The sequence below is a fragment of the Bubalus bubalis genome, chromosome 20, assembly GCF_019923935.1.
Source record: "Bubalus bubalis isolate 160015118507 breed Murrah chromosome 20, NDDB_SH_1, whole genome shotgun sequence".
In the NCBI taxonomy this organism is placed as follows: Eukaryota; Metazoa; Chordata; class Mammalia; order Artiodactyla; family Bovidae; genus Bubalus; species Bubalus bubalis.
Window position 1 is genome coordinate 45,230,844 of NC_059176.1, and position 14,255 is coordinate 45,245,098.

Consider the following 14,255-nt stretch of genomic DNA (forward strand, 5'->3'; position numbering starts at 1 on the left):
GAAGCCAAATTACACTAACTTAGTTGTTTACAACCTCAACTCTTACTCCCAGTACACATTCCAATAAATTTATTCTGTAAAAACAATACATTTTTTTGTTTTTGATTTTTTTTTTTACAGTAAACTTTTCAACTACAAACCTCGAATACGCGAAAGATGTTCCAAGGACAAGCATAACAGGATTGATAAAACCCAAACTGACTAAATGTGTTCTCACAATATAAGTTGGCATAAAAATAAATAAAATTTTCTATTATCACAATTGCAACAATAATGTACACATAATAATGGTTTGTGGATGAGTATTAACTATTCTAATTCTAGTTCCAAAATAAAACAACAGATCGTTTAAAAGTCTATATTTAAAAGTCAATGCTTTGTCTTACTTCCCATAGGGCTACTGCTGAGTTCAGCTTTAAAATGTAAAGTATCCAGCTTGAGTGATTAGCTCAAATTGTATTGGCATTGGGAGAAAATAAATCATTGCCTTTATCTTGGAGTAACACAAAAGACTCACTTAACTTCACATATAGAAACTGAGTTTGTGTACGTAACAACATGAGTTTTGAGAAGTATAAGTTGTCAACTAGCTATTTCTAATACGGAAAAGGTATTTTACAATATGATTCAACTTTACACATGGCCTCAAAACTGAAGGACAATTTTAAGTTCACCTTCAATATGCCAACATTATGTATCTAGGAATTGGTTCCTGGGTTTTGTCACAGAGAAGAAATCCCTTAAGCATTATGTTGAGTGGTCCTTTTAAAAAAAATGCTAATTTATATTTAACTGAGTGTTTGGTGATGGTGGAGTAAAAGGCAGAAGAGTGATAAACATAACTGCCTTGATAAAGGATCCTAGACTTGTATGAGCTTGTGCAAAAATCTTGATAATCCTTAGTGGTTAAGGGCAACTTCATGCAACCAAATAACATGAAATTAAGTCAATAACCTTAAAAAAGGCTAAAATGTCTTTTTTTCCCCCAAACACATCAGAGAGGAATGTGAATAATGTACATACAAACTGGGGTTCTGTCAATGACAACAAGGACTATGTGTTGGTTCATATCAAATCCGAGAGTATTGGACAACCAAACGTATAACCTTCTTGTGGTTTTCTTAGTATGCAGCATTCATTATGGTAGTTAGGTCTGGAAAAAAAAACACAAAGAAAACAAGCCTTTAGATGATTTTGAATATTAACAATATAAGCTACCCACATCTTTATACTATATACCTGGATTTTTTGAGATTCCAATCTGCATTGCAGCATTAACAATACTCAGCAAGAACAGTCTCTGAGGGTTTGCTTTATACCAATCAGTGCAAAAAGCTAAAGGAAAAACTAGGGCATTTTTAGTGTAAACTTTGTCTATTGTCTGGCAGGACACAGTGAAGAAGCGTGCACTCTGTAAAACTCTAGGATAATGCATTGCTGGGATACATAAAGTTAAGGGGAAAACGGAGATAATCCATCTTTGTGAGGATTCTGGTATCACAAAGAAAGGTAAATTTCTTAAAATTTTAAAAGTATTTGCAGAATTGCAAATTATTCTGTATAATATTTATAATTTAATTAGTTGTGACAGTATGGCTCAATGAAATACAAGAGTTAATAATATTAAGTCAAGATACACAAAGAGAAAGGAAGCCTAGATTTTTGTAAAGTTTAGATTGCTTCCATTTGACAAAGATAAAATACTTCCATTTCCTAAAAGGATTGTGTTTTAGTTTGGGTCCCACTTTTAATTGTGTCAGGTTACATTTCCCCACCGGGATGCTATTTTTGTTTTCTTCATCATTAACCCAAATACATTAACCCCCTTAGTACTGCTCTTGTGGTATAAATTAAAGAGGGAACTCGGGCCCCCAATACTTTTTCTGAAAACAGCCTCCTTCAGCTCTTCACTTCACTAAGTGAATGAACTTGTTTGTAGGATGCATGTCATCATTCATGGGTATGGTTTTCACTTATGTAGCTAAACTCTACCCTGCACCATATATAATGTACAGCTAATTCCAGAACCTTCAAAGAGGAAAGTTTCTAAACCTACTAGCCCCTCAAGATAGCAGAAATACATTTCTTAGTCTTCTTTGTTCTTACCAAAATGAGAAAGCCAATCTTAAAAAAAAAACAAAAAACATTACATTTAAAATCGATGAACTTGCAAGATACAGTGCCTGGTGACTCCTCGTTATTTATTAACAAAGAAAAGCGCTACAAATAAGATCATACTCACAGGCTTTAGAGGATTTTCCTCCCTTGTGAAGGAGGAAAACACCCATTAAAACAACAAAAAATTGTTAATCAACCAAAGAAACTTCTTTAACAATGTCTTTTTATTAATATTAATGTGTTAGGCAATACATTCTATGCTTACATCGGTAGAAAACTCACAGTAACAACTACTCAATCCATGTTGAAGAATATTTTTAAAACACATGGTCTGATGGTAGCCTCAGAATATTATTAGTGCCCCCAGCAAAGTGAGAGTGGTAGCAGAATGTGACTATAACTTTAAGGACACGCTTTTTGGGTGGAAGTACTATTAAATGGGTGCTTATATTAATAAAGTCAAATTACAAATTAATTTTTAACTTCTCATATCATAATCACTCTATCTGCATCTGCATATGAAAAAAATACACTGCTCATTCACACTGGTGGATCTTCTGAACAGTGTTCTGTTTGCTAGACTGCAGATCTCCTCCACATAAGCAGCTAGAACTTGTGCCTTCATGCACTGGCTGCCATGCTCAGCGCCACACCAGTTTCATACTGCACAATGGCTGGCTAATCCACTGGGTTCTCTCTTGAGGCATTTCAATGTGAGGTACACTAACAGGCTGAAGGATACCCGAACATAGTAAGCAGAAGTTACAGGCTGGAGAAGTCATAGGGTCTTTTTATGGAGCACCAATTTTTCTTGGAAATATGGCAGATAAACTATGGTTATTCAGACTTGGGTATTTGGCATTTTGTCAAAAATAAATGAAACGAGCCTATTACTTCATGGAAAATGACTGACAGTATTCATTGCCAATGATAAAATTTGGGCTTTTGAGTGAAGATTAGGATTCTAGAAAACTTAAATCCTCTCTAAAAAAGCTTCCCAAAATGTAAAGCTTTTTTTTTAGGGGACAAGATAGTGATATTTAAAATGTGATTAAAAAGATCTCATAGTGAAATATTTGGAAAACTTAAGTAACTCAGGGAACAAATATTTTCCAAATGTGAAAAGAGATTCATAGTGCCAGATGGTCCAACGGATTTTAACCAGACAGAATATAAGAGGTTCAGATTCGACACTGCAACTAACCTCCAAGAAATGACCACTTACAGAATTGGTGTAATATCAAAGAATACACACAATGACCTGAATAGACTATTAAAATATTCCTATCTCCATTTTCAACTACATGTCTATGGAAGACTACATTTTCTTCTTATATTTCAACCAAAATAACATATCACAACAGTCTGAATACAGAAGCAGATTTGACAATATGGCCTGAGAGTTTCTATTAAAGCAGACATTAAAGATATGTATTTTTTTTAATGTAAAAAAGTGTATAATTTTTCTCAAGAACTTTTTTTTGGGAAAATATTTGTTTTTCACAAAAATGTGTTATTTTATGTTAAGTAATGGGTTTACTATTATTTTAAAGTAAATAAATATCCTTAAAATTTTATTTTTAATTCTAATTAAGTAAATATCAATAGCTATAACAAAAACTCTTCGGGGCCCTCAATAACTTCTAAGAGTAGTAAAGGGGTCCTGAGACTAAAAACCTTGATAAACCACTGGCTTGGAATAAATGAGAGTGAATGGTGAAAAGTGAGGCTAAAAAGATAAACTAAGGTGAGAGTGATAAGGCCATTTTATGCGGAAATCAGGAGACTGGGCCTGATGTGGAGGGCACCAGCAGCACCAGATGGTAGGAAGAACAGGTCCCGAGCCAGAAGAATAAAGGTATGAATACTGGTTAGTGGCGACAGTGAACCCTCCGGCTGTCTGCCCCACATTTATTCTGTCCTTTGCTCCTCCCCACAACTATGTGACATCCTTGTGATTTGGGGACTTGACTCCAGTGTCAGGGATGGGCAGAACCTGACTGGTCTAAGCCAGTTATCTCCTTGTTGTCAGTGTTTGGTTCAGGGTGGGGCAGCTTTCTGACATGGATCTCAGTGATACCTGCCTCCTTAAATTCATACCCTTGTGTAACACCCTACCTTTTAGAGTAGGCTAGATCTTGTGACATTCGTCTAATGAACTGAATGAGGCAAAAGTGATGGGATATCGTGTCTGAGATCGGAGAACAAAAGGTTGACTTCCATGTTGCTTCCACCCTCTCTCCTGCTAATGAAGCCAGCTGCCATGCTGAAGCCACCTTATGGAGAGACTCATGTGGCAGGGAACCAAGGGAGGCCTCTGGCCAACAGTCAGTGAAGTACTGAAGCCCTCGATCCAATAACTATGAGTGACCAAATCCTGCCAACAACTTCCTGAGTGAGCCTGGAAAAGGACCAAGCCCCAAGCCAAATCTCAACTCAAAAATGATTTGAGCTCCTGCTAATACATTAATTGCAGCTTTGGAGAGATGTGGAGATAGAGGTATCAACAAGTTACATCTATTTTGGTTCCTGACCCATAGAAAATGCTATTTTAAGCCACTGAGTCTTGGAGTTATTTGTTCACAGCAAGAGGTATTAACACAGCAGGTGTATTATCTGCATGGTGTCCTGGCCACAAAGTCACCTCCACTTCGGTGAGTTAAGAAGGGAGCTCTACGTGCTCTGCAGCCTGCCCCTTTCTGCTCGTCCTTCTGCTAGAGGAGTGAGGATGAAGGCAGAGAGCACCCAGACATAAAGGGAGTCTTGGAATTCTATGGGCTCCTTGTAAGAACCTCTTCTTCCTTCACCAATATATGTAACTTCCATCCCACCCTATGCCCTGAGACAATAATCCTTTTGGGGGCTCCCCTGGCTCAGACAGTAAAGAATCCGCTTGCAATGCAGGAGACCCAGGTTCAATCCCTGGGTCAGGAAGATCCCCCGGAGAAGGAAATGGCTCCCACTCCAATACCACCCTCTGCCCTGAGCGATCAATCCTTCTTCCTAACACAAGATGGGCTCCAGAGTATCTATCACATCCTGGACTCTCATCCCTGACACTTTGTTGTGTTCATTTACAACCTCATCTCTTAAATGCCAGCCTCCCCCCCGCCCCCCAATTCCTTAGTCTCTTCCATTGGGTCCCTTGGATATTACAGTCAGTTCAGTTCAGTCGCTCAGTTGTGTCTGATTCTTTATGCTGATGGACTGCAGCATGCCAGGCTTCCCTGTCATCACCCTCTCCCAGAGCTTGCTCAAACTCATGTCCATTGAGTTGGTGATGCCATCCAACCATCTTATCCTCTGTCATCTCCTTCTTCTCCTGCCTTCAATCTTTCCCAGAATCAGGGTCTTTCCACTCAGTTCTTTGCATCAGGTGGCCAAAGTATTGGAGTTTCAGCTTCAGCATCAGTGCTTCTAGTTAATATTCAGGACTGATTTCCTTTAGGATTGACTGGTTTGCTCTCCTTGCAGTCCAAGCAACTCTCAAGAGTCTTCTCCAACACCACAGTTCAAAAGCATCAATTCTTCAGCGCTCAGCTTTCTTTATAGTCCCAACTCACACATCCATACATGACTACCAGAAAAACCTTAGCTTTGACGAGATGGATCATTTTTGGCAAAGTAATGTCTCTGCTTTTTAATATGCTGTCTAGATTTGCCATAGCTTTTCTTCCAAGGAGTGTCTTTTATTTCATGGCTGCAGTCACCATCTGCAGTGATTCTGGAGCCTAGAAAAATAAAGTCTCTCACTGTTTCCCCATCTATTTGCCATGAAGTGATGGGACCAGATGCCATGATCTTAGTTTTCTGAATGTTGAGTTTTAAACCAGCTTTTTCACTCTCCTCTCACTTCATCAAGAGGATCTTTACTACTTCTTCGCTTTCTGCCATAAGGGTGCTGTCATCTGCATATCTGAGGTTATTGCTATTTCTCCCAGCAATCTTGATTCCAGCTTGTGGTTCATCCAGCCCAGCATTTTTCATGATGTACTCTGCATATAAATTAAATAAGCAGGGTGACAATATATAGCTTTTACGTACTCCTTTCCCTATTTGGAACCAGTCTGTTCTTCCATTTCCAGTTCCAACTGTTGCTTCTTGATCTGCATAATTTCTCAGGAGGCAAGTAAGGTCGTCTAGTATTCTCATCTCTTGAAGAATTTACCACACTTTGTTGTGATCCACACTGTCAAAGCCTTTGGCACAGTCAATAAAGCAGAAGTAGATGCTTTTCTGGAACTCTCTTGCTTTTTTGATGATCCAACGAATGTTGGCAATTTGATCTCTGGTTCCTCTGCCTCTTCTAAAACCAGCTTGAACATCTGGAATTTCACAGTTCATGTACTGTTGAAGCCTGGCTTGGAGACTTTTGAATACTTTGCTAGTGTGTGAGATGAGTGCAATTGTGCAGTAGTTTGAACATTCTTTGGCACTGCCTTCTTTTGGGATTGGAATGAAAATTGACTGTTTCCAGTCCTGTGGCTACTGCTGAGTTTTCCAGATTTGCTGACATATTGAGTGCAGCACTTTCACAGCATCATCTTTTTGGATTTGAAATAGCTCAACTGGAATTCCATCACCTCCACTAGCTTTGTTTGTAGTGATGCTTCCTAAGGCCCACTTGACTTCGCATTCCAGGATGTCTGGCTTAGGTAATGTTCACTGTTGTGGTTATCTGGGTCATGAAGATCTTTTTTGTATAGTTCTTTTGTGTATTCTTGCCATCTCTTCTTAATATGTTCTGCTTCTGTTAGTTCCATACCATTTCTGTCCTCTATTGAACCCATCTTTGCATGAAATGTTCCCTCGGTATCTCTAATTTTTTTGAAGAGATCTCTAGTCTTTTCCATTCTATTGTTTTCCTCTATTTCTTTGCATTGATTACTGAGGAAGGCTTTCTTTTCTCTCCTTGCTATTCTTTGGAACTCTGCATTCAGATGGGTATATCCTTCCTTTTCTCCTTTGCCTTTAGCTTCCCTTGGAAATTACAGTCAGCCATCAGCAAACCTTCTTCATTCCCGAGATACTTTATTCATCAATTTGTTCTAACTGCAATCTAGTTTCACCCTGGAGATCCTGCTGCTGCTTTCTCTGCAACCCCCAGGTGGTAACCTCCTCTGCCGCAGCTCTCATACTGCAAGCCCTGGAGGTGGGGAAGGTGACCTTGACCTTACTACTATTTCTAGCTATTCTTCCTCTCTCTGTACTTCCCCTCAGGAAAAAAATCCTTCTGGACTTTAGTCTCAATGCTGTAAGATGCCGGCCCTTCCCTACTGCAGTCTTCTCCAAGACTCCCCGTCACTCTCCCTGACTCCTTGAAGATGTCAGCTGTGGCTCACTGTCATTCAGCATCCTAACTGCTGGATGTCAACATGCACAGAGATTGTCTTTGCAACACTCTAACCTCTTATTTCCTGGACTTCCTCTTCCCTAAAAATATTGTCTGCTACCTTACCTTAGCTGCTCATTTCCATGGTTATTTCTTAAACAAGCAATTTTCAACCACTGACAGCATTTGCAAATACTAGGTCACTGTTTTTTTGGGGGAAATTATGCTTCTCTGATGGCTCAGAGAATAAAGCATCTGCCTGCAATGCAGGAGACCCGGGTTCGATCCCTGGGTTCGGAAGATCCCCTGGAGAAGGAAATGGCAACCCACTCCAGTATTTTTTTTTTTTTTAAACCCACTCCAGTATTCTTGCCTGGAGAATTCCATGGACAGAGGAGCCTGGCAGGCTACAGTCCACAGGGTTGCAAAGAGTTGGACATGCCCGAGTGACTTCACTTTCACTTTTCACGGGAACACTGTAGGTTGGAGTTTTCAATGGCATTTAATGAGCAGGGGCCAAGGGTACTGCGATGTTCTGTGATGTGAACAGGGCTCACACAATGAAAACCTGTCTTACTGAAGACACCAAGAGCACCTGCCCTGCCGCCTGCTTCCATAATTCCATCTAGACATCTGACTATTTCATTTCTACTTCTCTTCCTAGTCCCTTCCCTTTACCTAGTACTCCAACTCCAAGAACTCTTTGATACTCAAAATCTGTTGATCCTGTCCCTTCCTCACATCCATGTTTCCCTCTGAACATGTTTTGGATTCCATTTGTCCATCATTATAATTAATCTCTTCCTCACATACACCCTCAACTCCCTTGCCTCAAACTTCCTTTACTTTGCTCTCTGGGCAAACTCCAATTCTGGATAAACTCGGTTCTCTACTTTTCTGTGATCGCACAATTGAATATGCCTGGAGAAAAACACACAGCCATCTGAATGGTCTTAAATTAATGACCACTAACCTCGAGTGGGCCCTTCCTGCTGTTCCAAAGTCCAGTCACTTTTGTATTCTAACTATTTTATCCCTTTTCCTCCTCTTGAAATTTCAACACTTCTTCCTGCTCTTACTCTCAATTGTTGACCTTCCTTCCTAAGGAGACAGAAGCAATCAGATGAGAACTTTTACAAGCTCTCACTGTAGGTACCCACTTACCTGCCCCCGCACCCAACAGGAGGAAAACACAGAGTGTTGAGCGCAGAGGCAGGTAAGCTCCTCCTGTTTCAGTGCATGAACTAAGGCACCCCCTCCAGATGTACACTGGATTTTATGCCTGTTTGCCTTCTGAAGAGCCCTATTTTGGCAATTCTTTCCTACATTATTATTTTGTGATCATTCCACATTTGGATCATTCTTATCAGCCTGCTGCTGCTGCTGCTAAGTTGCTTCAGTCGTGTCCGACTCTGTGTGACCCCATAGATGGCAGCCCACCAGGCTCCCCCGTCCCTGGGATTCTCCAGGCAAGAACATTGGAGTGGGTTGCCATTTCCTTTTCCAGTGCATGAAAGTGAAAATGAAGTTGCTCAGTCATGTCCGACTCTTCACGACCCCATGGGCTGCAGCCTACCAGGCTCCTCCGTCCATGGGATTTTCCAGGCAAGAGTACTGGAGTGGGGTGCCATCGCCTTCTACGTCTTATCAGCCTATGTGCTGTACATTCTCCCATCAAGAAAAAAAGCCCCTCTTGACCTTCTATCCTAGACTGTGTCTAAAAAATATCTGAGGAAAAAAAATTAGGCTGCCTGTGTGTATGCTCAGTCATGTCCAACTCTTTGCAACATGGAGTGTAGCCCACCAGGCTCCTCTGTCCATGGGATTTCCCAGGCAAGGATACTGGAGTGGGTAGCCATTTCCTTCTCCAGGGGATCTTTCGACCCAGGAATTGAACCCATCTCTTGTGTCTTCTGCACTGACAGGCAGATTCTTTACTACTGTACCACCTAGAAAACCCCCCAAATCAGGCTACTTGCCCTATAAGATATCAGGACACATTATAAAGCTACTGTAATTAAGAAAGTGTAGTACTGACCAAAGGAACAGAATAGAGAACCCAGAGAGACCCAGGGCTACATAACAGATGACACTGCATATCAGAGAGGAATAGAGAGACTGTTTAATACACGGTGCTGGTTAAATGGTTATGCTGTGGGGAAAATGCAGTGGGATCCTATCTCGTACCCCACACAAAGATCAATTCTAGATGGATTAAACACTAAAATGTTAAAAACTAAAGTTTACAATTTTAAAATGAAATACAGGAGAATATCTTTCTGACTTTGGGATAGGAATGGATTTCTCAAGCAATACAGAAAAATGATAACCATAACAAGAAAATTTTGATGCATCTGACTACAATAAAATGAAGAATGTCTATTCACTAACAGGTATCATTAAGAAATTGAACAGAAAAGCCACAAACTTGGAGAAGATGTCTGTAATGCACATGACCACCCATGTTTGTTAGAATCCAGAATATGTAAAGGAGTCCTTTACATATCAGTAGGAAAATAAATTCAATAAGAAAATGGGCAAAATTCGCAAATCAAGCACTGCACAAAAGAGGAAGCACAGGTGGTCAAACAGGTAAAAAGAGGCTCAACTTTATTACTGATCAAAGAATCGCAAATTAAGACTAGAATTTTCACCCTCTATATTGGGAAGAATTTTAAAGTCTGACAATGACAAGTGAGTCACAGGGAACTCATACATGGATGGTGGAATATAAGTTGGTCCAACAACTTATAGGGATGTAATTTGGCAGTATCTTATAAACACCATAAAAATATTTGTGACTCAGCCAGTCTAGTCTGAGTTTACATACCCTTAAAGAAACCCTTGCATGCGTACACTAGGAGACAATATGGAAATATTCACAGCAACACAGTTCCTAACTGCAAAAAGCTGGAAATTACCAAAATGCCTGTCAACAGAAGGCTGGATAAAGAAGTTGTGATGTACTCATAGAATTGAGTATTATAAGGTAATGAGAAATGAGTAAACTACACATAACCCCATGAAGGAATCTTGGAAGCACAGTAGTGAGTAAATGTCATCATTTTTAAAAAAGCTCAAAAAGGAGCAAAATTTAATGATTGTTTAAGTATATACCTGTATGTTACGCATGGGCTAAGTTTTAAAAATGGAAGGAAATGGTAAATACAACACTAGTGCTTATCTCTGGGTAGGACGAAGATGGGCTGGGAAAGAACATGTACATGGATACAAGTTATTGTTATATTCTACTTTTGGGGTTGAGTGGTAGGGTCTCTGGTATTGCTTACTACTTGATATTATATATATCCTTTTGTATATAAAATTATATTATTAGACACAGGGTAGAAATAAAAAGATCTTAGGCCCTTGCTTCTATAGGCCCTGATGAGCTGTGTGACCGTGCCCATCCTTTCAGCTTCAGCTTACTCAGCTACAAAGTGCAGAGCACCTGGCACCTGCCTCCTGGGATCTACGTGAGGACTAAGTGCAGGGACAGCACTGAGCACAGTACGAGCACACAAAGTGTCAGCCGCTACCGCTGCTGCTCTTGCTACTTCCAGTGGCAACTATCTTCTGAGTGGCTTTCAAGATATTAAAGTAGAGATGGTTTCATTAACAGAAAAATGAATCTACAATGCAAGAGATACAGAATGGGAAGCCATCAGTCATATATGACAGTTGAAGCCATGAGAGTGCCTAAGATGGACAGAGGGGAAACTTTCAGACTAGAAGGGTGCCAAGACAGCCTGGAGGAAAGTGCTCTAGAAAGAGACTGAGAAGAAACTGGGAGAAGCAGAAGAGTGAACTGGAGGCACAGTCAGAAGGAGAAAGTGGTCAATGGTACTAAATGCTGCAGACTAAGACTAAAGCAGACACTGGGTTTGGCAATGGGAGGATCACTAGGGACCTTTACAAGAGCAGTTTCAATGAAATAGCAAAGGAGAAACAAGAGTGTTGGGGGTTAAGACATGAGTGGGTGAGACAATGGACACTGGGAGGAAAAAACAACTTAAGAAATTAGAGATGAAGAGAAAAGTGGAACGAGTAGGACATATAGTAGAAGGGAGGTATCTATAATGGTAAAGTGAAAGTCGCTCAGTCCTATTTGACCCTTTGCGATCTAGAATTCTCTAGGCCAGAATATTGGAGTGGGTAGCCTTTCCCTTCTCCAGGGGATCTTCCCAACCCAGTGATTGAACCCACGTCTCCTGCATTGCAGGCGGATTCTTCATCAGCTGACCCCCAAGCTGCTGCTAAGTCGCGTCAGTCATGTCCGAATCTGTGAGACCCCATAGACGGCAGCCCACCAGGCTCCCCCGTCCTTGGGATTCTCCAGGCAAGAACACTGGCGTGGGCTGCCATTTCCTTCTCCAATGCATGAAAGTGAAAAGTGAAAGTGAAGTTGCTCAGTCGTGTCCGACTCTTCGCGACCCCATGGACTGCAGCCTACCAGGCTCCTCCGTCCATGGGATTTTCCAGGCAAGAGTACTGGAGTGGGGTGCCATTGCCTTCTCCATGACCCACAAGGGAAGCTCCTATAAGGGTAAGGGAGACCTAATACCGTTTAGAGGCAGAGAGTAAGGAGCAGTGGGAAAGGAAGGAAAGGCACAGGAGAGGGGGGGACAAGTGATAGGGGTGAGGCGGTAACCTTGGAGAAGGTAGGAGGACATGATATTCTGGACTCTGATGATAGAAAGGTAGAGCTTAGTGCTTCTCAAGCTGTCATGTGTGGATGAATAACTTGGGAGTTTAGTTAACATGCAGATTCTGGTTTGGTAGGTCTAGATCTGAGCCTGGATTCTGCATTTCTAACAAGCCTCCAGATGATGTTGTTACTGGTCTGCAGGCTGCACATGGAGTAGTAAGGGTGTAGACTGCCTCCTTCTCTGTCACAGGAAGTGAAGCCAGACATGAAGTTGGTTGTAAAGGGGAGACATGTGGTGGGAGTTTTTGCTATATGCATATTAAAGACACCTAGGGTGAAGGTAGCAGGTGAGACAAAAAGAAAACCGAATCTAAGTCAGGTACTCAAGCCTTTGGTGAATGTTAGCAGTTCAGTGTCCCAGGGAGGGCTATGTGTGTAGGTAATGAGAGGGGTCTATTTACTGGAGAGGTTGAGAGAAGGCAGGCAGGCAGAGGACAGAGTGAAGCTGCGCTGTGTAAGAGGAACAATGGAGTAGTTAGAATTGTCATAACTTGGGAATAAACATGGGTTACTGGAAGCAGGAGACAGTTGAGAGGTAAACAGCTCTGACAAAAGCAGACCAGAAATGAAATCAGAACTAAAGAGTAATAACTTGTTTTATGGATACTGTTTTAAAATGATTTGCCGCTGTCCAGTTAGTCTTCATAAAGATCCATGGAAAATGACCAGGGGCAAATCTGCCTTCACTAAAACTTTTACAGATGTTGACTTGCCTGTGACCTTGAAGTTATTGACAGAGGTTAACACTAGTGAACAAGATTCAAAGTGGACAACTTTTCCCCTTGGTTACTTTAAACATTTACATTCACATATAGTTTGAATATTTAAATATTTAAAGTCCCCTCGGTATATTAAATTACATACTGCTTCTAGGAAAGAAGGAGCAGTATAAAATACCCTATTTTGAACATGCCATTCATTTTATAATAAAAGAAATACAACTGTCAAATTCTGAGGTGGCATTTCATCATTTCAGTACTTCATGCCTAACTTTTCAAAAACTCGCAAGCTGCTGAAGTTAGTTTAAAAGAGAATGAACCTGTTTAAGTTCCAAACTGATGGGCAGGTATAATTCCCACCTGGCTGTCTTTTGTTCTCAGACTGTGAGCAGCTCATCACTAATTCAGGAACAGAGAATGAATGTATAAGTCCAGCTGAGCACGTTCTCCATCACCAAGGCCACATTTACCAACACTGAGATATGAACCCTGTTCTGAGGCAGAGTGCCTTCCAGGTGAACAGGAAGGCAGGAGACGTTACAGGCATATTCTTACCCCTTCACTGGTTTTTTGCAAGTCTGAAGTTGTGTTTCTTGTGTCATTGCCGGCATCTCCACCCTCAGAGCTGCTTTTATTTTCTTCTTCTTTGCAGTCTTTGTCATCTTCGTCTCCTGGAGATTTCCGGGACTGTTTAGAGGATTTCTAAAGGTTTAGACAAGTTAAAAATTATAGTCAAAAGTAGAGCCCTGATTGCACAAATTTAAGTGAGAAATGTAGGAACAGCTGGCTTATATCCAGTTTGTGTGGCCTGATACAGGATACAGCATGATACCACATGCAGGTACTAAGACTGAGCTAGATAACCCTGGACAAGTCATCTCACCTCCCTGGGCCTCAGTTTAACCAGCTGGAAAGGAAGTAGAGGTGGACTAGATAACCTTTAAGCTCTTCCCGGCAGTGTGATATGAAGGGCAGAAAATGAAGAGTCACACACCTGGAACACTATCAATGAATAAATACAGTTGATGGAGACCACTCTAGGAAGGCTACAGAGCTAGGAGGCACCCTAAAGGTCACCTGTCCTTCCCCATCATTTCACAGCGGAGAGTAAGGTCCAGAGAAGCAAGATCAACCCTCTAGGATCATACATGGACACCCATGTCAGAACACGTATGGATGCTGTCAGGTCAATGGCATATATGGCATGATCTTGGCAAAACTTGTACATCACCATGTGATCTGAATTAACTTTAATTTTTTAAATTATGGAGAATTATTTAAGAACTGAAGGCCATACTGGTGAACTAGCTCCTTTTTTATCATCTTGCTTCTGAAACCAAGATGAACTCTGCAGTGAGGATGAAAATACAATTAGAGT

The 14,255-nt window shown here is 40.9% G+C and overlaps 2 protein-coding genes across 2 annotated transcripts in view; one reads left to right on the forward strand and one right to left on the reverse strand.

Moving 5' to 3' along the window:
- The window catches only part of TM6SF1 (transmembrane 6 superfamily member 1), a 56,078-nt gene that overhangs the window by 30,533 nt on the left and 11,290 nt on the right, over window positions 1-14,255 (forward strand). The window lies entirely within an intron of this gene.
- The window catches only part of HDGFL3 (HDGF like 3), a 76,194-nt gene continuing 61,993 nt past the window's right edge, over window positions 55-14,255 (reverse strand). The window contains exons 5-6 of the mRNA XM_006076586.3: window positions 13,433-13,579; window positions 55-1,153 (exon numbers count right to left, since the gene is read on the reverse strand). Of these exons, the coding sequence (XP_006076648.1) occupies window positions 1,148-1,153; window positions 13,433-13,579 (153 nt within the window). The 3' untranslated portion in view covers window positions 55-1,147. The remainder of the gene's footprint in view (window positions 1,154-13,432; window positions 13,580-14,255) is intronic.